The sequence below is a fragment of the Silurus aristotelis genome (assembly GCF_946808225.1).
Source record: "Silurus aristotelis genome assembly, chromosome: 12".
In the NCBI taxonomy this organism is placed as follows: Eukaryota; Metazoa; Chordata; class Actinopteri; order Siluriformes; family Siluridae; genus Silurus; species Silurus aristotelis.
The window spans coordinates 16590105-16612699 of NC_139585.1; the positions used below are offsets into that span (position 1 = coordinate 16590105).

The window sequence follows — 22595 nt, forward strand, 5'->3', positions numbered from 1 at the left end:
AGAGCACAGGGTCAGACATGAAACAGGACCCCTAGAGCAGGGAAGGTTAAGGGCCTCACTAAAGGGCCCAATTGTGAACCCTAAACCTTCCAATCATTAACCCAGAGCCTTAATCCTTGAGCTTTCACTTTCATTTTACTGTAGATAATTAATAATTAATAATCACCTGAGATTAGTGAATATAATGGCTGCGCGATTGTAATGTTTTTTTATACTATATTTTATATACTGATACCTGATGAACAGACTGCGTGCTTCCTGAGACTTTTATTTTTGAAATGTAACAGCACCGGAAATGGGCTGAGGGTCGCCAGCTTTCCCTTGCTGCTCTGCGTTCAAGCTGTGCGCGGAGAAGTGTTGTTCCCTCCTGTCTCCTGTCCTGAAGTTTAGCAGTAGAAATATAAAATGGCGGTTCAGCGCCGAGGACACGTTAAAACCGCAGACACAAGTAGCATTGAGAAAAAAATTAAAAGGTAACACATTTATTTCCCGTCATGCAGCTCAGCAGCTCCCGGGTGTAGTTTTGGTTGAATCCCATATGGGATCCATGCACACTGCAGCCTCCGTGTAGTGCAGACTATAATGCACTGTTTATTTTAAACAAACTTCAAAGGGTTTGCATGCTCTCCATCTCTAACAGAGGCAGGTGTGTGTGTGTGTGTGAGTGAGTGAGAGAGAGAGAGAGAGAGAAACAGAAAGGTTCCGGGTTACTTATCAAAGGGTTAAAGCCCCAGCACTACCAAGCTGACACTGTTGGGCCCTTAAGGAAGGCCCTTAACCCTCCCTGCTATAGGGGTTATATCATGTCTGACCCTGTGCTTTGTCCCCGGCTTCCTAATGTGCTGCGATATACGAAGATATAATCTCAAAAGAATCTCACTGTGCTGTAATGTATATGTGACAAATAAATGCATCTATCTATTTTATTTTTTTGGGACAGGGGGATCGTACAAAGGCAGTCAGCACCACACAGACGATATTCCGTTCCTCTCCTGCTGGTTCTTATTGGCACACTTATTGGCATACTGGTCTGGCTCTATCCAAAGTGGTCTAATGACAACACAGACACTCTGGTCTCCAAAGGGGAAATACTCACACAGCCCAGAGTGTTCACAGTCCACTGCTCAGAAGATTATCATAAATACAAGCACTTCCCAGGTATCCATAAATCCATCCCTTTTCTGAATTGTTTTCTTGCCAAATTTAGCTCAAGTGCTTTTCTAACAAACATGATCTACACTCCTGGGTAAAAAAACGTGTTAAGAGCAAAATATTACGCTTTTAATGGTCTGAATGAGAAATGATGTGTATGAAAATGTAACCGATGTCGTGTTTATTTCTAAAGTCCACCTGTAAGACAAAATCATGATAATGACTCGAATGTTTAATGTGAAACAAACAAAAAAAAACTAGTACATGTCTTCAGGTACTGACCATTCCAAAAATATCTTTAGATTTTTTATTTATTTATTTATTTTTTGATAGAAATCATTATTTTTTTATAAGACGCACCTCATGCAGCTCATCAAGGGCCTGAAAACGAGCGCATAGAGGGAGCAGAAATAAATTCATCTGCCACATGATGTGCTGTGTAGATAACTGCATAAATACAGGTGTTCCTATTAAAGTGGGTGGTGAGTGTGTAATTAATTCCTCTGAGCAGTTTAGAGACATTTACACAATGTTCACAATGGTGTTATATATCATACGGGAATGTGTTTACCAGCGTTAATATAAAACGTTACATTACATACATCCAGTACGACAAGTCCGGAAGGAGAAGAGCCAATAGTTTTGCTTTGGTTACTGATTAAACTCTGAGTAAAAATCTGATTATTCTGAGGAGTGCTGCAGTTTTACACTGTTATTTACAGTGTGACACAAGAGAACGCTAAACTCCTGCCTGTTTATGAATATTCTTAATCCTGAAGTACCTTTACTAATGTAATTTAATCACAGAAGTCAATTTTTTGATTTCGATTCATTAATTGCCGTTTAAGATTAGAAACAGTCCTCTGAATGGATTTGTACATCTCGACCCAGATCTGCTCATATTAATCATTGTACAGATTCATTCGGTTCATTTGGCGCATGGAAATTTGATTAGAATAGCCAGATTGTGTATTCTGAGGTAATTGAGTGCTCCCCTGTTGATAAGGAAGGGCAAATATTCAGACACCCAATCATGATCAGCAACTAGAGTGCAGGAGTGGAGAGAGAAGGAGCTGATTTGAGTTCACTGGAAGGACAAGAGCGACTATACAAAAGCAGATTTCAAAATTTTTTTAATTAGATTTTTTTTTTAGGATTATTTCAAAGGTCAGGTGATTTTGCAATGTCCATTTTTTCTAATCATCGCTCCAAAAGGATCGACTCAAAGATACTTAGGCAGCATTTCATTATAAATTCAGGAGTATTTAAAGTGGCCATCAATTAAATTCAGCTGAAACATTTCAGGTTTGCAGGCATGCAATGAAACAAGGGAGGAAAATAACACAGTAAGGGGTGAAATCATATGCATTTATATAGGTGAAGTTGTATTTGGGGAAAAAATGGTCACATAATGATATTGTAACATCGTCTGTGTAGTTGCTCAGAAATTTTGCATCAGAACCGATCGTGTTGCAATAAAACTGTGCAGTAGGGATTGTCCAGGATTTCTCATACTATACATTCAGTTCTTCTTTAATAAATGAATTACATTTCTTGAGTGCTTGTACTTTTACCTTTGGTTCTTTTTCAAATTCATGTTCTGTTGCACAGAGGGATTTTTGCCCATGTCAAGAGCACAGTATGAGAGCATTTGCCCGTACAGGGTGTAGTGTTGCAGTCTCACAGCTCCAGGGTCTTGAGTTTGGATTACTCTGTGTGTGTGTGTGTGTGTGTGTGTGTGTGTGTGTGTGTGTGTGTGTGTGTGTGTGTGTGTGTGTGTGTGTATTGCTTCACATGTTCCAAAAGCTGTGAATTTGAATGCGTGTGAATAGGAGTGTGCGTTATGTCCATACAAGCAACAACAGAAAGGTCAGCAGTATAGTATGTGTAATTCAGATTTGTTGCACACACAACAATAAACTGTACAGGGTTTTCTGAAGTACCTTTATTGAGTGGTCTATGACAAAAATAGAAGGGAAATATATAGAATAATATGATGTAAATAGATGAAAAATAATTAAAATTTCAATAAAAAAAGATATAATAAAAAGAACACTTGATTTACAATATCAGTTATAAAACTACAATTACATTGAAGAATTTAAAATGAGAATTTACAAATTTACATTAAGTGGCATTTACATTCACAAACATGCAAAACAGAACATATTCAGGCATATTCTGTGTGTTCCATGTAAGCTGCTGTGTGTGTGTGTGTGTGTTTAAAACTACTAGTTATATTATTGTACTTATTATTGTATTATTGTATAATATCAGTTAATGTACAGATTAATGTAGTGTAACATCATGGATTTAACAATTAAAAAAATGTCAAGATCATAACCACTCTACGCTTAAAAAAAAAAAAATCTACGTCTGATGGCTCCTAAAGACAAAAGATTTAAGCGATACGTCTGTGAAGCTTTGCACTATTTAAATACGATTTGAATGAGCAGTCAGCAGTGATACTGTTGACTATAGTTTGTGAAATTGCAATTAAGGTTTGCAAAACTCTATTAGCTTCACTGTGAGCAGGTTAATATTACAACCCGAATTCCAGAAATGTTGGGATTTTTAAAAAAATTTGAATAAAATGAAATTTCTCAGTTTAAACATTTATAATATTCTCTATGTTCAATTGTGAATAAATTATCGGCTCATGTAATTTAAAAATCTTAAATTTTTTTATTGTATTTAAATAAATAAAAAACGTCCCAACTTTTCTGGAATCCGGGTTATAGAACTCCTTTTACCTGGTTCTGAATATAAATACATTTTAAAAAGCTTTCTTCTGCCCCAATAAAGCCAAATGTTTTGCATGCATATGATCATGGTTTATAGATATGAGGTGAGCCATTTTAGTTATGAGTGACAGCCTTCACTGAGTTTTGAATGCTCCATATGGAAGTCATTCCAGAGTCTCTCACACAGGCATCAAAAAGCTTCTCGCACCCCGAACAAAGGAAGAGCCGGCAGTAAGTGTTTCCCGGCCCAGTTCAGCCCTCTGCATCTTTCACACGCTGTAAATCAGCATGTGCATATGAGCTGGAAGGAGCAAACAGCCTTGCAGGCCAGAACCTGTATTAAGGAAACACATGGAATATGTTAGGGATGTTAATTTGACGTTTAAGATTTTGTTAATGACACAATCTGTATCTGTTAATGTGCGGAAGATGTTTTTTCCTCAGGCTGCACCCCTACGAAATGTGGCCGAGCGGTTACAGACAGTGTTGTAACCACAGCCGAAGCACAGATACTAAAGAGGTAAAACACGCACTCACTCTGAAACACATCCAAGTGACCTGCACAGACATTTGTAATAAAATGCACTCTCGGATTCCACAGGATAGCAGAAAGGGGCTTGGAGCTCGGTGGCTCAGATGGAGGTGTGAGTAAACGTTTCTCTGACAAGTTTCTTAAACATGTGATACAAATTAGCCAAGTATAAGGACTGGAACAGGGGGCAAATTGCTCGTCTGTGCACTTCCCCGTAAATTACACAAGGGGGCAGTATACTACTAGACCATTCATTTTAACATGCTTTTAATCTGATGTTAGGCTTGTTAGTAACATCCTAAATAGATACTAGTAAATTGCCCTGTTTTTGTAAAGAACATTGAAAAAAACACTTTAATACGTTTTATGTCATGAGGACAAAAATACACTATATGGACAAGTATTGGGACACCTGAATTTTCCAGCCATATGCGATTCATAACCAAACCGTTACCATAAATTTAGAGGTACACAATTGTTTAGAATGTCTTGGGATGTAGTAACATAAAGTTTTCCCTTCACATGAACTAGTAGACCCAACCTGTTCCAACAATGACAATGTCCCTGTGTAGAAAATAAGCTTCATGAAAATATAGTTTACATGGAGTGGAAGATTTTGAGTTTCCTGCTATGGAGCTTTAACTTGAACCTTATTGAACACCTTTGGAATTAATTGAAACACCTTCTGCACCCCAGGTCTCCTCACCCCACACCAGTACCTGACTTTACTAATGCCTGAAGCTGAATGAGCACAAATCTCCAAAAGCACACTCCAAACTCTAGTGGAAAATCTTCCTAGAAGATTAGAGATTATTATAGCAGCAAATGGGAATTAAATGTGAAATGAGCCACAAACCGAACTTATAGTCAGGTGTCCACAAACCTTTCTAACATTAGATTTTTTAGGAAGTGATTCAGTAAATCATAAATTTCAAATTACAATTAAATCTAGTTACTTTGCTATATATTAATTTTTTTTTATTTTTTTTTTTTATTATTTTTTTTAAATATCTCAAATATGTAAAAAAAAAAAAAAATGCTTTTAAAAAACTACTCGATTCAAGTGTTACACCTCAAGCCCTGATGCAGGTTTAGATGCCAGTAAAATGCCGGTTGGTGTCAGAACCAACTTGTGTCAGACTTGTGTCAGAACCAACTTGAATCTTTTCCATATTTATGCTTAATATATATTTTATATATGTAATGCTCAGTCTGTTGCTGCATATATAAATGTTTGACATGCAGCCTTGCAAAACATTTCTATTTTCTCATTTAGAAATACAGTGATGTTCAGCGTCACTGCTTAGTAATTAACAGAGTTTGTTTTCATCCCCATGCTGGTGTGTACACAGTGTCCTTAAAGTCTCCATGTACAGGGAAAATTATCACTTTTTACCTAAATGTCTTTCAGAATTTTCATATTTAGTTATACTGTACCAGTCAAATGTTTTGACACACCTTCTCATTTCTTGTAAATTTTGTTATTAACACTAAAGACATTCAAACTAGGAAAGACCCTGTATGGAATTATGCAGTAACTAAAATGTGCTAAATAACCCAGAACATGCTTTCTATTATTCTTTCTCCAAACTAGACACATTTTGCTTTGAGCACTTTTGGTATTTTCTCAGTGAGCCTCATGAGGTAGTCACCTGGAAGGGTTTTTCAACAATCTTGCAGAGTTTTCAGAGGTGTTGAGTGCTTGTTGGCTGCTTTTCCTTCTCTCTCCAGTACAATTCATCCCAAACCATCTCAACTGGATCTAGATCAGGGGATTGTGGAGGTCAGGTCATCTGATGCAGCACTCCATCACTCTCTTTCTTTGACAAATAGCTCTTACATAACCTAGAGGTGTGTTTGTGGTCAATGTCCTGTTGTAAAAACAAATTGTGAATTCACTTGCAAACCAGATGGGATTGCAAGTCGCTGCAAAATGCTGCGGTAGCCATGCTGTTTAAGTTTGCCTTCAATTTTGACTCAATCACCAAAGTGCCACCAGCAAAACAGCCTCACATCATTATACCTCCTCCTCCATGCTTCACAGTGGGAACCACACATTTAGGAACCATTTGTTCACTCTCTGTACGTCTGGTAAGAGACACGGCAGTCAACCAAAAATCTCAGATCTGGGCTCATCAGACCAAAGGGCAGTTTTCCACATATCTAATGTCCATTCCTTATGTTTCTTTGCCCAAGCAAGTCTCCTCTGTTTGTTATTTTTTTCCAAACTAATGGTTTGTTTGTGGCACCTCTAAACAGTGGATGTTGAAATATGTCTGGCTTTTGCACACCGAGAAGCATTTATATAAATTTAGTTTTTTTGAGGCTGGTAATTCTAATAAGCTAATCCTCTGCAGCAGATGTAGCTCTTGGTCTTTCTTTTCCTAGAACAGTCCTCATGAGAGCCCGTTTTATCAGCATTTGATGATTTTGAAGACTGCACATGGGGAAAACTAAAATTTCTTGAGATTTTTCTGATTGATTGACTTGAATTTCTTGTCATAATAAACATTTGTACAGAGTTATAGTAGCACTAATAGGGCTATTGATGCTTTTCTCACCCTTTTCTTTAGCACAAGACAACTGCTTGAAAGCAAAAAATGTCACAAAAGTCTTGATAAGGCACATATGTGATTTAAAAACAGGTGACTACCTCGTGAATCTGATGAGAGAATGCCATGTTGACATTAAAGCTAAATGAAGCTACTTTGGACAGTCGAAAATATAAAACATGTTCTGGGTTAACACTTTTTTTTTTTTTTTTTTACTTAACTCCATACATATTCTTACATAGGCTAGATGTCTTCAGTATTAATGAATAATGTTGGAAATAATACAAATAAAGAAAAAGACACTGAAGGAGATGATGTGCCCATTTAGACTGGTACTGTATATTCCAGTTCCTCTTGTTTTGTAAATAAAGACTTTTGGGACACTGCAGTTTTATTACTGACTGTAAGGTGAAAGGGAATAAATTAAATAATTGAACAAACAATAAAAGAAACACACTGAAATAAAAAATGTTGCGATATGTTTATTTGTGCAGCATGGAAATCTCACTTCAAGATTCAACACACCAAGAGTTTTGGGGGTTCCTGATTTAAAATCACAATAATAAATGCCTCAAGCACTGATCTTTCTGGCTGCTAAAGCAACGCTATTAAATCCACTGATCTATTTATCCTGCCTTTGAGATTAGTGCTGTACAAAAAAGAGAGGGCAGTGGAGGAATAATAATTCCGCAGTTCAATGAAATTTTATTTCTTTCAGGGCACCTTTCAGATATATTACTTTTACTGTGTTTGGAACGCTTTTCAGGCTGCACAAAATCCTGTCAGCTTTCCAGGAGGCTTACAGTTCAAGACACTACGCCAGCCTCACTGCCTGTTCATGCAAGGCATCTTTTAATGAAGTGTGACTGTGTGGAGCTGAGGGTGGAGCAGCGTTGTGCGTTTGGGATCAAGCCAGACTCATAGGGAGCTATAAATGTGTTGTGCTGAGCTGCCATACATCTGCCTGAGTCATTGCAGCAGATTTAATCATACTAAAGTGCAGAGAGAATGTAAACACTGGAAGCACCTGTAGCAAATAGCTTGCCTTTTTATCTCATTTGGAGAATTCATTAACTCTGTGGGGAGGCTTTTGCTTTTCTGTGTTTTCCAACACAGGCAATGGTTTTATATATATATAAAACCTGATTTCCAATTATTTGATATTCTCTCTCTCTCTCTCTCTCTCTCTCTCTCTCTCTCTCTCTCTCTCTCTCTCTCTCTCTCTCTCTCTCTCTCTCTCTCTCTCTCTCTCTCTCTCTCTCTCTCTCTCTCTCTCTCTCTCTCTGTATAGGCATCCATTCTGGATCTGCACTCTGGAGCTTTGTCAATGGGGAAAAAGTTTGTCAATATCTACAGGTGATTAAATAGGTTGGGCAAACACCACAAGACAGAAACATAAAATTGTGCACATGACTCACCTCTGTTCAGCTGGTTTATAACATCTCAAAGCTAACACAGCGTGTCTGACTGTGCCTTTCATCTGCACATCAAAGTCTGTATAATAACTACCTTTTTTATAGGAAAATTGAGCAAGACTTTTATTTTTCAAACTGTTTGCCTTTATTCTTATCACCTGGATTTTCCCCCTGGAAAGTCTTCTTTTTTATTTTTTTTTGTTTTTTTTTTTTATAAAAAGAGTTACACACTGTTCACTTTACCATGTGTCATGTTGTGTTGAGTCCATGATGCTACAGTGTGTGTGTACCGAGTCTTAATGTTAAATGTGTCAGTAATTCAATACCAGGATTGTTCAGGATCAGTGCATTTAATTTTTTTTTCTTTTCTCCAGGTATTTTAGTAATCAAATAAGACACATATTTACTGAAGAGGATTTTGAACTCTACAGGTATAACCTCACATGTTTTTTCATATTTGATTCATTCATTGTGTTTTCGAGGTATTGTGCTGACATTTATAGAATCCATCCTAAAAGATGCTGAAATGGTGCATCCGTGTATTCCAACAGCATGCCAATAATTCAAAACATGAGGCAAAATTTGCAGGTAAACATATTGAAGAGACGTTACACTTTTGTATATCTCAGTCTGATGAAGGCAGTGAGCAACATCTGGCAGATAATACTTCATAAAACAATAGGGCAATGGGTACAGATTGCCAAAGCAATCTGGCATATAATAAATGTCAGGGAGAATCTGTGGGTGAGTGGGTTATGGGACTAGACTCTGAGAAGATATGAAAAAAGTTGGATGTGGTTTTTCAGAGAAGGGAAGCGAATAAAAGTAATTATAGAATATTTACTTTTATGGTTTGTAGGATGGAAAATGCAATGCCATTTCAGTATTTGTCTGTTTTTTACCCTGTAATTATGAAAACCAGCACACAAAATCCATGCGCTGCTAAATGACATAATTTTCACGAAACACTTTCATTCCTCATGAATGTCTCATATTCCATATCAGGGAAGTTCGTGGTAGGATACAGAGAGCGATTGCCGAAACATTTGGACTGGACCCCAGTAAGCTGTACCTCACCAAGCCCACCTTCTTCTCCCGCATCAACAGCACCAGTGCTAAGACCACTCATGATGAGTACTGGCACCCACATATTGACAAGGTGACACGTCGTCATGATACGTTTTGACAAAAATGTGTGATTTACCCAATGGAAATGAATAGAATTATGCGTGTAATGCAGATACAGTGTTTAAACACCAGAGGTCCTAGTATGCACACTTCACAGAGTTAAATATATAAAGAGCACAATGCTCAAGTTATTGCATTCCTTCTTGGAAAGCTGACCTGTGCTAGATCTGTGCCTGTGACGCGTGATAGCTCTAGATTGCATCAAATAACTCGCATTATATGTTCCAAGGCAACGCTATAATGGTTAAAAGGAGCTTTCCAGTAATTTTCAGGATTGGAGCTCTGTTGCACTTTTGAGCTCAATTTTTGCTATTCAGCTCATGTTTCAATAAGTGATTTTCAAAGGTTTGAAATGTTGCTTATTCGTTCAAATTTTGGCAAGTGTATACATTTATTTGTTTATTCTGAGATAAGGTTAATCTCAAGTACATTTTGTATTTCTAAGTTAGCAACCCAGTCAATAACTACTATAGACCCAAGTGTTTCCTCAAATGATAGATCTGTTAGAATGGGTGACTCATTCCAGGTGCCAAAACATATAAGCACAGGTAACCTGACTGAGGGGTGTCAAATCATTCAGTTTATTTGGGACAAAAGATCTGCTTGGTTAGAATCCAAAGTCCCTTCAACTACATTGAGGCCTTAAAGGTTTAAATGGGTGAACAGTCCTTCTGTAGTCAGCATGGGTGTTTTAGAGCATGTGCAGGGTATAATCGAGAACAATTTCATCATATAATCTATAACTAAATCTATTGCTTTTTAATATCTTACTGTAAATATAAAATATAAGGTGGAAGGAGAATTAGAAGGAGCCTTTAGATGGCACATATACATTACAGTGCAGTGAAATTCTTGCTCATGCAGTGTCATGCAGTGCGTTCAGAAAGTATTCTGACCCCATTCACTTTCTTCAGTTTTATACACAATCCTTAATCTAATCTCAGTACTAAATGATGACAAAATGAAAACAAATTCTATAAATGTTCGTAATAAAAAAAATATACAAATAAAAAACTGAAATATAACATATAAGTATTCAGATCTTTTACTTAGCAGCAATTACAGTCTTGAGTCTTTTTTAGCTATAATGCTTTGCAGACCGGGATTGGGTCTTTTTCTCCCATTCTTCATGGCAAATCCTCTCAAGCTAGGTCAGGTTGAATGGGGATCTGTTGGTGGACAGCCACTTTCAGGTCGCTCCAGAGATGTTTAATGGGTTTTAGGTCAGGGCTCTGGCTGGGCCACTCTAGGACATTCACAGAGTTGTCCTTAAGCCAATCCAGTGTTGTTCTGGCTGTGTGCTTAGGGTCATTGTCATGTTGGAAGGTGAACCTTTGACCCAGTCTGAGGTCCTGAGTGTTGTGAAACAGGTTTTTATTAGCTTTTTATCAACCCTGACCAGTCTCCCAGTCTCTGCTGCTGAAAACACCCTGGCAGCATGATGATGCCACCACCATGCATCACTGATTGGATGGTGCCTGGTTTCTCCCAAACATAAAGTTTAGAATTAAGGCCAAACAGTTCAATCTTGATTTCATCAGATCAGAGAATCTTGTTCCTCACTGTCTGAGAGTCCTCCAGGTGCTTTTTGCAAACTCCAAGCGGGGGCTTCCACGGGTTTTGCCTGAGCAGAGGCTTCCGTGTAGCAACTCCGACATCAACCCCAGATCAGTGAAGGTGTTCAGTAATGGTTGTATGAAACTTTGTCTTATCTCCACATAAGACCTCTGGAGCTCAGTCAGAGTGACTATCAGGTTTTTGGTCACATCTCTGACTATGGCCCTTCTCTCGGATTGCTCAGATTGCCAGGCGACCATCCCATCAAAAAGTCCTAGTTGTTTCACCCTTTTTTCTTTTGAGAATTATGGAGGGCACTGTGCTCTTGGGAATCTTCAGTACAGGAGTAATTTTTTTTCGTAGCCTTTCCAAGATCTGTGCCTTGCAACAGTCCCGTCTCTGAGTTTTGCACACAGTTCCTTTAATTGTCAGCTGTGAGCTATAGAGAAGTGTGTGCCATTCCAAATCATGTCCAATCATTTTCCACAGTTAGACTTCAGTCAAGGTATAGAAACATCTCAGCAGCAATCAAGAGAATTGGGAGGCTAATTTTCAAGTGTTGAGGTCTGAATATTTAAGTAAATTTTTTCTAAGTAGATTTTCTCTTTTCATGCATTTACGAACAGTTCTAGAATTTTGTCATTATGGTGTAAGGAGTGTAGATTAATGAAAAAAAAAATTTGAATGATTATTGTATCAGGCTGCAATATTACAAAATAAAACAATTAGTAAAGGAGGTCTAAATACTTTCTGAATGCACCGTCTATCCCAGGAAGTCCTCAGAGCACAGGATCGGTTTTTGTACCACTGCTGGAGCAGAAAGGGGTTAAGAGTCTTGCTCCAGGGCCCAACAGTGGTGATTAGCTTCTGATCAGTAACCCAGAGCATTAATCATTGCAACATACTGCATTTAATGCTTTTTAATATTCCCTTCAATTATCTTCTGATATTTGGTTTATTTGTGGAGCTTAGGAATGAAGACAGAGTGTCTTTCAATGAATAACCAATTTGCTCTCTCCCACTCTAATTAGGGAGGAGGGGATTTCTCGACTCTTGGCTTCAAAAGCATCCTCCCTTGAGATAATCAGAGCAGCTGATGAGCCACATGGGAGAAAAAAGAAATCCCATCTGTTTATTAAAGTCAGCATAATTGAATCTCCTGATATTTTTAAAGATGCATTCCAGTCAGGAATATATGATTTCTGGATATTCAGTCAGGATATATGATTGTAGGCAGAGCTCACCACAGTCAGTGTTTACACACACACACACACACACACACACACACACACACACACACACACACACACACACACACACACACACACACACACGCACACACACACAAAAAAAATCTTGCTAATGAATGTGGTGAGCAGATGTGTTCTTCAACAATGATGCTTCCTAGCATGCTGATGAGGGATAAGATCACCTTTGTCAAACCCTTAATCTAATCAGTAATAAATAGGCTTTTAAACCAGTCTGTGTATTTATTTGTTCTTTTGTTGAGATTACTAAAATGTCATTGCTGTGATTACAAGTACCTTTGAGTTCTGTGTTTGAGGAAAAATAAATGAATGAATTATTATACATTTACAATATACATTTACAGTGTTTCTACATGTACAGTCTGAGTTTATATAATATATTTTGTATGTTTTGTCATTTTTTAAAAAATTTTTTAATGTAATATTTTTTTAATCCTTTTTGTCTCTTCATTATTTGAAGCCACAGTGTAGTTATGCTGCATAAACTATATTCAGTTTATGCTCCCACCATCTATCATTCCCTGCCACACAATTTATAATTGCCCCCAGACCACCTCCATTTACATAGAAATGATCAAATCACTCTGATATTCACATTATGAAATGGTCCCAGCGTATAACACAATTTTTTATACTGCCACCATTTGCTTCTTTAAGGTTAGAGAAGACCTTTTTAACTCTGAAGTATGATTTTATATTTCCACTATTGCTGTTTTCTTGAATATGTCCTGGAAAAGGGCCAAAGCAGAACTGAACTTATCCTTACAAAGTTCCCAGTGAAGTTAAAGCTGAAGGTATTTGGGTTTGGATACAGTGGATGTACTCGTCCTATAAAATCTCAAGGACACAGATGAGCAGAGGGCTGTCAGTGTGTGATAAGGAAAATTTGAACTTTTATTTTTTTAATTAGATTAAGGAGAACATGTTTTATGGTGCAAATTATCCTGGGTAATTACTAAATGAAGCTGGGAAATATTTTCAGGGAAAATATATATATAAGAAAAAAAAAAACTTGTCTTAGAATGCGTCTGGACAATAAACTGAATTGGTAAATTTGTAATTTCTACAGGTGACATATGGGTCCTTTGACTACACCTCATTACTCTACCTGACAGATTACGATGTGGATTTTGGAGGCGGACGATTCATCTTTATGGACCCAAACAGCAACAGAACGGTGGAGCCCCGCACAGGTACAAGTTGTTGAATTCATTTTAGAAATCATGTAGGTGTCTGTGTAAAATCCTGTTAAAAATAAAATTAATTATGAGAGCAAATTTAGTATAATGTACTGGTTGAATATGTACTTAGCATTCTGACAGTAATGCAGGATAATGGACCTGTTTCCAAGAAACATGTAATTTAAGTGTTTACCACTGACACTGGGTTGACTATGAGAAGGTTTCTTATGGCTTATTTACATTTTTCTTTGCATGGCCCTTTTTAACACAGTAGATTTAAGAGTTTGCATTACAGCTAAACATCTTATTAAATCAAGTTTTTAAACTTTTATGCCAGGTGTCATGCTGAAAGTCAATTTTAATGGATTTATTAATAATCAAACTAAATGTTCCTGCCTCTGCATTTTGCCCTCAGTTTGGTAATAGTAATAGCTTCCTGTCCTTTGAGAACTGCATTAACTGCATCCTTTTCCCATAACAGTTGCCTATCTGTCGCTTGTTCTTGCTAGCAAATAAATGTGGTGGTATTCAGAAAGTAAACACTATTTACAGATACCTGGCTCTCATTGAGAATACGCTTTTTTTTTTTTATACACTAATTTAGAAATGTGTGTATGGTATATTGCTGAACATACTGTCTTTCCTAGTAATAAATAAACCATTGTTGGTGACTGACGATATTTGTGGATTAAAATAACATATGGGGAAGGACAACAAACACAGTCCTCATAATGCTTTTGTACTTTTAAATTACACACGTATACACACATTAAAACACAAAGTATTAGTCATGCTTACCAGTTAATCTGTTTTCTCATGAGCTTTCGCTGTTCTATTTATCAATCAGTAGAGCACTGAATGTTGTAGAAACAAACCTGTTACTGACTCATCTGTTGTTCTTTTTCTTTCATGCAACCTTTCAATAAACTCGCATGTTGACATGAACCACAAATAGCCAGCTGATTAGGTAGACCAGTGCAAAAAGGCACGCTTCTGCCTTATAGCCTGATGTATTCTATGAAAAGCTTTTTTTTTCTCTCTTATAATTATAATCTATATAATCTGATGGGATAATGGCTGCCACTCGCCTGCTAGAGTGCTAGAGCACTAAGTAGTAGAGTAGTAGAGACTAAGCTGTCTTTTTGCAGACGATCTACATCTCGCTCTGCACGTAGCCAGATAAAGAGAGGTGTTGTGTCACTCAGTGTTCTCTGAGCGCATGGAAAATTGCATGGATGGAGGAATACCGATTAGTTGCTATGTTTTTGCCTAAACCTTTCTGTTGATCTTGCAAGTGGCTAGTATCTGGAAACTGTAACTTCCAGGCACAAAAACACAGATGAAAATCAACAAGCAGATACACTGTAATATTTCACAACGTTGCACTTTTGAGAGAACTTTGGACATGTTCTTTTCATCCGCCCATTATTCAGGGTTTGGTCTGAAAGAGCTGCTGTTTTCTGCACGGCTGTTCCGAGAGTCATTTTGTGTTGATTAGCAATCATGGGCAGATAATGAACCTATGAACTTCACTAAGGTAATTACTACCCTGGCAGTAAGCTCTGCAATGGTGTGACTGATAATCAGCCTCCCTTAGAGGGAGAGGTGGGGTACAATGACAGGCATTAGCCAGTAGAGAAACCGAGTGGAAAATGGGACCCAGGAAGGTGGTGGGTGGAGGGCGGTTACGGATAGCACAGGTATATGGTTCAGAGGTCAATGAATGAAATGGATCGAAGTCATGTGAAATGGATATAAGGACTGTGAAAAGAACTAAAAGGCCTCACAGGAGCTATGGGGCTATAGGCGGTGGAGTTGTGGCATAGGAAGGGGAGAACAGCTGCTTTCACAGATTGATGAATCACAGCCATCAGCCACAGAGGACAACCCTGGCCTCATGCTTATGGAGAGCTTCTCTTTTTCAGCGCTCACTGTGTTTATTGGAAGTGAAAAGTACGTTCCTGGCTGTTACTTCTCAAATCAAATGTGGCAGTGAATTGCACTGTGAGGGTACGCCTTTGGCTCATTGCTTTTCTAAATGGATGGATAGCATAGAAACTGACAGAGGAGGGTTGAGAAACATTGTGTCCTTTTTCTGGATTCGACGGAATGTATATTATCAATGCATAAGTGTATCGTGTGCTATTTTTTCCCCCATTTATTGTGTTCAGTTCACACTGAGGATATTATTCTATCAGTTGTTGCCAGGTGTTATTGTTTTATCCTGGTGAAGTTAAAGTGTCAGCAGAATGGCAATTTCCTTTGCATTTGGATTGCAAAGTAGAGGAATCACAACCTATATACAGTATAGTGTCCTGCCATTCTTGGCATAAATGCTGTGAATATATATAATAGCCTAATACACAAGTCATGCGGTCACAGAATAGAGAAGAACTAAAGCGGCCTATAATTTACATCATCTCATCTGTCTCATTGGCTGTTAATAAAATGGCTTACTTGTCTTTATTAAGTGTTAAATTGTTATGCAATATTCTCGACAAGATGTCTAATGATCAACATGTATAAGCTGCTGGCTTTAATAAGCTTGTCTTGTAAAGCAATTAAGCTTGTCGCTAGGCTAATTATGCCGTCAAACATGGTCCAATTGTAAAAAGTAAAATCATGCAAGGTGTTTTTAAAGTGGGCATAAATGTTCTTTTCTGTAGCAAAGTTATAAAACACAGTCATCTAAAATTCATATTATTTTTCTACTGACTCTACAGTTAGGTCTTAATAAAAAACCTAATTGAAACACAATTGAACATGTCAATCAAAGACTAATAACTGTATGGACTCAATAATAAGTATGACAGCTTTAATAATATGATTGTGATTTTAGTTTCTCAAACACACTAACCCCCTGGCTAGTCTTCATAAACCACTGCATTGAAGATTTGCATCAGTAATGCACTGCACACAGCACAGAACACTGTTAATGCGAATCCTGCCATTACACGCCCTTCTTTATCCACCGTGTAATTAGTTCTGTGCAACAATAATGTTTTGAAATCATCAGAACCTCTCAGACACAAATAGCTCTCTGTTCTTAAATGGGCATTTGGTGAGGCTTATTGGTGCCATTCAATCAAACTCCAAGCCAGGTTCATAAATAGATATTTTATATTACAAAACGGCTTTGGATTTGTGAAGTGTTAAATAGTAACAGCTTTAACTCAATAAATCAATAAAGTAAATGCATGTCCACTTTGCCAAAGGTTTTTTTTTTTTTTTTATAAAAAAAAAAAAAGAAAAAAAAGAAAAAGTCCAAATCTTTTTTTATGCTAAATAGTAGACTACAAAGGTCAAAGCTGTGCAGAACATAGAAGAGGTAATTTACATAAATATCTTCTTACTTCTGTAACTGTCTCCTTTTGGTGCCACAGACCATGTTATGTAGGTGTCTATTTGGACAGTACAGCTCTCCCTGAACAGCCGCACGCTTTTCTAATTGGTGTCGATGATGCTTAAGTGTGGCCAGTGAGCTGCATTCTAAATGTGTGAAGACCTTTCTGACCAGGGGCATCACAAGCATAGGTTCTCTGTGTTGCTTACCATTTATAGCAAAAAAAAATCATATACATTTAATTATAAACTAAAAACAAGCTATGATTCAGTGCTCTAAGTTGAAAGATGGCATTATCTTAAACTCTCCTATCTGTGATTATCGCATTCTTTTTTATTTTTTTTCTTCGCAGGCCGAGTGTCTTTCTTTTCCTCAGGCTCAGAGAATCTTCACCGCGTAGAGAAGGTGGCATGGGGCACACGTTATGCCATCACTGTGTCCTTCACGTGTGATCCTGATTATGCTATCGCTGATCCCAGCTTTCCATAGGGTCCTTCTGCGATAATGGCTGGAGCCCTGGGACGAACACACAATACAATGTTATTTCAGCATTCAACTTAAAATTGAAGAAGAGGTTTCACATTCCTAATTTTTGTTTTGTTTGGCAATAATTAAACCGATATCAAGGACTTTGTTGACTTGAACGACAATAACTGCGTGAGTTATAATTGCTGGTTATTGTATCGTAAAAAGAACATTTCACACTTTTAAATTCTTATTTCCCGTAGACTGTCATTCAACTCCTGCGTTTCTCCTTTTCAATATCTCCGCTTGCCTTTTCCTTGTAAGTGGTGTCTTCCTGGCTCTATCCCTTTTTAATCACAGTTGGATCAGTTATCACAGATTGGACAAACAGCACAAGTGGAAATTCTCCACAGTGGGTATGAATGAAATTGCTCATAAAGAAATTGATGAAAAATCACCCATGGCCTACTGAGGGAGCTTTTAGAAATGTTTTGCAGGGGGTTTAGCTTTCAATACCTTTTCTAAACTGCATGGTGTCTGTAAGAGTGAAAATGTCAATGAGCAACAATGCGTTTTTTTTTTTACCTTAAATGCGAAGAAAAATTGTCTTCTAAACAAGTGTATATAAATATCACCATTTCTCTGTCAATCATATTCCCTGTCAGAGAGGGAGCATAAGGTCTAAACAAGCCACTGTAACGGAATAGTTTATTAATGCAAAATATTCCGACCAGACCTTTTACTGTCATGACACGCACAGAAATGCACCAATTTGCCCGTTCCCTGGAAAGTACATCTTGATCTTGAATTAATTCTGCCAATTCAAATCACGACTCAATGATCTTTGCAATAAATGTCATTTATTGATCTCAGCGCTTCAGATTTAATTGAGCATCGTTATGCTTAATATGCTGTTTTATTGCTGTCATTGGTTTAGAATATTAAACAGTGGTTTCGAGTCCTCAACCAGATTTTTTCCCCAAAAGCCATTTCTTCCGTTGCTTTACATAAAAACAAGACCTCCTACAGTGTTCTTCACGAATACCTGCGCAACAAAAGTAAAGAAAGGCCACAAAATTGTCAAAATTATTAGCGTTCAAGAATAACCTATTGTATGGAGTGTGTAACATTTATTCACATTGATCTCATCAATCAGCAGTGTCTTCTGATGATCTACTTGTATAATATTGAATGATTATTTAATCTTTAATCATGTTTACATGGTGATGGGGGCAGTGTGTCAGGACAAGATTTGAGCTAGACTTTTAAACCAACTTGTTCCATTTTTTTTAGCATTATATTATAGTGTCTGGCATGCTATGAAGTAATCAGTTCCTCACTAACTTGGACAGCAAAGTAATAATTAGTATCCAACATCTGTTCAATATCATTTTAAACAAAAATTTTAAAATGGAAGTGCAGTCTGGCACTGTCAAAGTAATTGTGGAATGAGTGAGGCTATTGACTATGCAGGTTTTCTTATATCCCGTTCTGCAATTTGCTTTTGTGTCAAGTATCATATTGTTTTTTTCCCAAGATGTCATTTGTGGTTCTGGTTCTACTTTATTATTCACTACGAATCGAAACCTCAGAATCACAAAACCACACATGCACTATTCCCTTTCGGATGTAGCAAGCGGGTCATTTTTGTGGCTTTAAATATTTTTATTCGATGGATTCACAAAGTGAATATGGACTGAGCTTTAGAGGGCTCTGTTTTAGTAGAATTATTTCAGCAGCAAGTTAAAAAAGAAGAGCTTGAATATTGCTATTGAATATATGAACTATGCATTAATTTAATACACAGTCTGGAATTAATGTGTATGTCATTGTCGTTTAAGTTGATAATGAGGTAAAGGTTTGCAACAGCGCTGCTTGAATATTGTCTAGACATTCTTGTTAAAGAAAAAGATGCCATGGTGTGGGGAGTTTGTAACTGGATGCCATTTATCTTTAAAGTGGGTAAGGTTCAGCTCTTGCCTTCATGTTATGCTTGATTGTGGATACAATTATTCTTCAAGTGAATGTGATTAAAGTGAAATACTGACACAAAACCCTGCACAATGAAAGACAAAAGAATGCTCTAAAAACTGAGGAAAAGAGAGCTGATGGATATACATTTCACACACCGTGTGCTCAGGGTGCAGCATGTGAAAGAAGGCATACTGCTGATGTTAGAGATTAATTATATGTGAGATTTTTTTTTTTAGATGTGTTGGATGATCAAGCATTTCCACACCACAGGGTGTTGTCTGTCTCCCTCTTCTCTTCTCTTCTCTTCTCTTCTCTTCTCTTCTCTTCTCTTCTCTTCTCTTCTCTTCTCTTCTCTTCTCTCTTCTCCTCTTCTCTCCTCTCCTCCTCTTCTCTTCTCTTCTCTTCTCTTCTCTTCTCTTCTCTTCTCTTCTCTTCTCCTCTCCTCTCCTCTCCTCTCTTCTCCTCTTCTCTCCTCTCCTCCTCTTCTCTCCTCTCCTCTCCTCTCCTCTCCTCTTCTCTTCTCTTCTCTTCTCTTCTCTTCTCTTCTCTTCTTTGAGAAGTAAATGTTTCAAGCTCTTTTCCAGATCTGTGTTAATCTCAACACATCCCCGTGTAATACATGATTAACATCAGTAGGGTCTCCTGCCTCAGCTTACTGGTACTTTGGCCGATGAGGTCTGGGTTTAAGTGTAAATATTTGGATCTGTAAAGGTGTGGTTCTTTTTTTTCCCCCTTACAAATAGCTCAGTGGAGAATCAAAGAATACTATGTGTAATGTAAGAACTCAGGCATTTACGTCATTTTTCTAGCTCAGAATGTTTTTTTTTTGGGAACTGCATGTAATATTATATTGGAAACAAAGTTAGTATTGTTGCACAGTAATCTGATTTATTGACTGTCCTGCAGTTGTATATCTGCACTGAATTAGTTAGTAACCCAAGCTTCTCACTGGGACAATTACACTGAAATCACAGAGGTGCTATATTTTTTTTCTTCTTTTTTTTTTCTTTCTTCTTATAAAAGTGTCCTCTGTTAAATGTAATTATAAACTCCACAACATCCTTCTAGGAATATTCAAAAGCAGTTACTGTAAAGGTTAAATAAATTTAAGAAGCAAATGAATATGTTCCCCCTTTTCTTTACAGTTTGGCATTATAATTATTCAACACAACTTTAGGTGGTAATAAGTGTTTTCCCAACACAACTATTAGATGAAATGAGACTTGCAGCATGCACATCTGACTAAAATGTTCCACTTTCTGTCTGACCCCACATTAATAAATGATGCTTAAACTGTCTGTTAGTGATGAGCCAAGCACCAAGGACTGCTTTAAATCCAAAGCACTGCTTTGACCCTGGACTGAGTTCCAGCCTGTTTTAAATTTGATGGCTGCATGAAAACGTCAGGTTTTAGCTGTGAGCTTTTGTTCTTTTGCCACGTCAAGAGACTCAGAGACTGCGGTATTTTTTTCCCTTTTCTTGTTATCGCCAGAGAGAAGAGCACACGGAAGAATGAAGTGCAGATTTATATATAGTGCTGAGAGACTAAAGTGCTTAAAAGCTATTAATGTGGTTCAGAGTTTTATTGGTGTTATTTTGATCATTTTAATTGAGCTCTCAAACGGTTTTGTTTGATTCTATTTCGATCAAATTTATAGTATAATGATTTATAGTATGTGTTTTGAATTGATTAAAACATGTTGGTATTCAGTAACATGTGTCCTCATTTACACAAACTTCAAGTAGTTTTCCCCCTGCAGCTGAAGCACCTGGTTAAATGTACTGGTTTTCTGATGTTTGCATGTAAAATAGAGATTTGAGATCAGCAGATGTTGATTAATTCATGCCTAAGTTGCACTGAATACACAAATGATACAAAAGTATAGGAATGCTTTAATGCATGATTAAGGTAAATCTTAGGGGTAGGGGTTTGGGGAACTCTGTTGTAAATGTGGCAGTTACAAATGTTACAAAAGACTGACAATCCACATGGTAAATTCTCAATAATACTTTGCTAAAGTATGGCAAGTTTGCCTTGTAGCTAATTAGATCAGGTAGCCTAGAATGATCAAATTGGTATAGACCATGAAACCTTAATTATTCCACATTCACAATTTCCAGCAGTTCTGGGAAATGGGTGACATTTGTGTCACTTTGTGGTTCTACTAATGAGATCTCATCTGTCACACTGGGAGTTAAAACCAGGTTTACTCATTCCATTTAAAAAAAAAAAACAGTGTGAAATCATGTTTTTAATGACCTACTGATCACAGATGTAGTATGTAGATGGCACGATCTACATAAATGAGAACCTCTCATAATGTTGAGGAAACGCTGATCTGAATAGATGAACTAGACTCTTCAAGAAGCTAATGCAGTGACTCCAGGGGTTTAAAAGTGCAAAAGTGTGCGCACTCGTGAGGAACTTTTACTATTTGTAAGCATTTTACTCCGACATATAAATTCTTACATGCATTAATAAGTAAATGATTAAGAAGTATTAAATAAAAATAATATATTATGCATATTTAATAATAAATGTAACAATTAATTGTGACCCAAAAGTGTCCATAACTAGGGGAAATTAACACTTTACAAAATGTATATACAGTACAGACCAAAAGTTTATATATATTATACACACCTGCTCACTCAAAGAGTTTTCTTTATTTTCATGACTATGAAAATTGTAGAGTCACACTGAAGGCATCAAAACTATGAATTAACACATGTGGAATTATATACATAACAAAAAAGTGAACTGAAAATGTCATATTGTAGGTTCTTCAAAGTAGGCATCAAGAGAATGCCAAGAGTGTGCAAAGCAGTAATCTAAGCAAAAGGTGGCTACTTTGAAGAACCTACAATATGAAATTTTTTAGTTGTTTTACACTTTTTTGTTATGTATATAATTCCACATGTGTTAATTCATAGTTTTGATGCCTTCAGTGTGACTCTACAATTTTCATAGTCATGAAAATAAAGAAAACTCTTTGAATGAGAAGGTGTGTCCAAACTTTTGGTCTGTACTGTATATATATATATATATATATATATATATATATATATATATATATATATATATATATATATATATATATATATATATATATATACACACCTTTTGCAAAGTGTTCATTCCTTTGACAAAAGAAGAACGTGTTGAAATTCTCATGGATGGACTCTCGCAAACTCTCAATGTGCTTTAAAAAGTTGTTGTTGTG

The 22595-nt window shown here is 37.0% G+C and overlaps 1 protein-coding gene across 2 annotated transcripts; it reads left to right on the forward strand.

The window, feature by feature from the left end:
- The first annotated feature begins 280 nt into the window (after window positions 1-280).
- Window positions 281-18363, forward strand: ogfod3 (2-oxoglutarate and iron dependent oxygenase domain containing 3). Of its 2 annotated transcripts, none has more exons than XM_083557714.1 (9): window positions 281-473; window positions 941-1158; window positions 4326-4416; window positions 4498-4540; window positions 8272-8336; window positions 8770-8826; window positions 9401-9554; window positions 13478-13601; window positions 17285-18363. In XM_083557714.1, the coding sequence occupies exons 1-9, from the start codon at window positions 406-408 to the stop codon at window positions 17419-17421; spliced, it is 957 nt and encodes a 318-aa protein (XP_083413840.1). In that variant the 5' UTR covers window positions 281-405; the 3' UTR covers window positions 17422-18363. The 2 variants fall into 2 exon arrangements, with proteins under 2 accessions (XP_083413840.1, XP_083413841.1); XM_083557715.1 differs by having other exon boundaries at window positions 4341-4416.
- Window positions 18364-22595: the final 4232 nt, after the last annotated feature.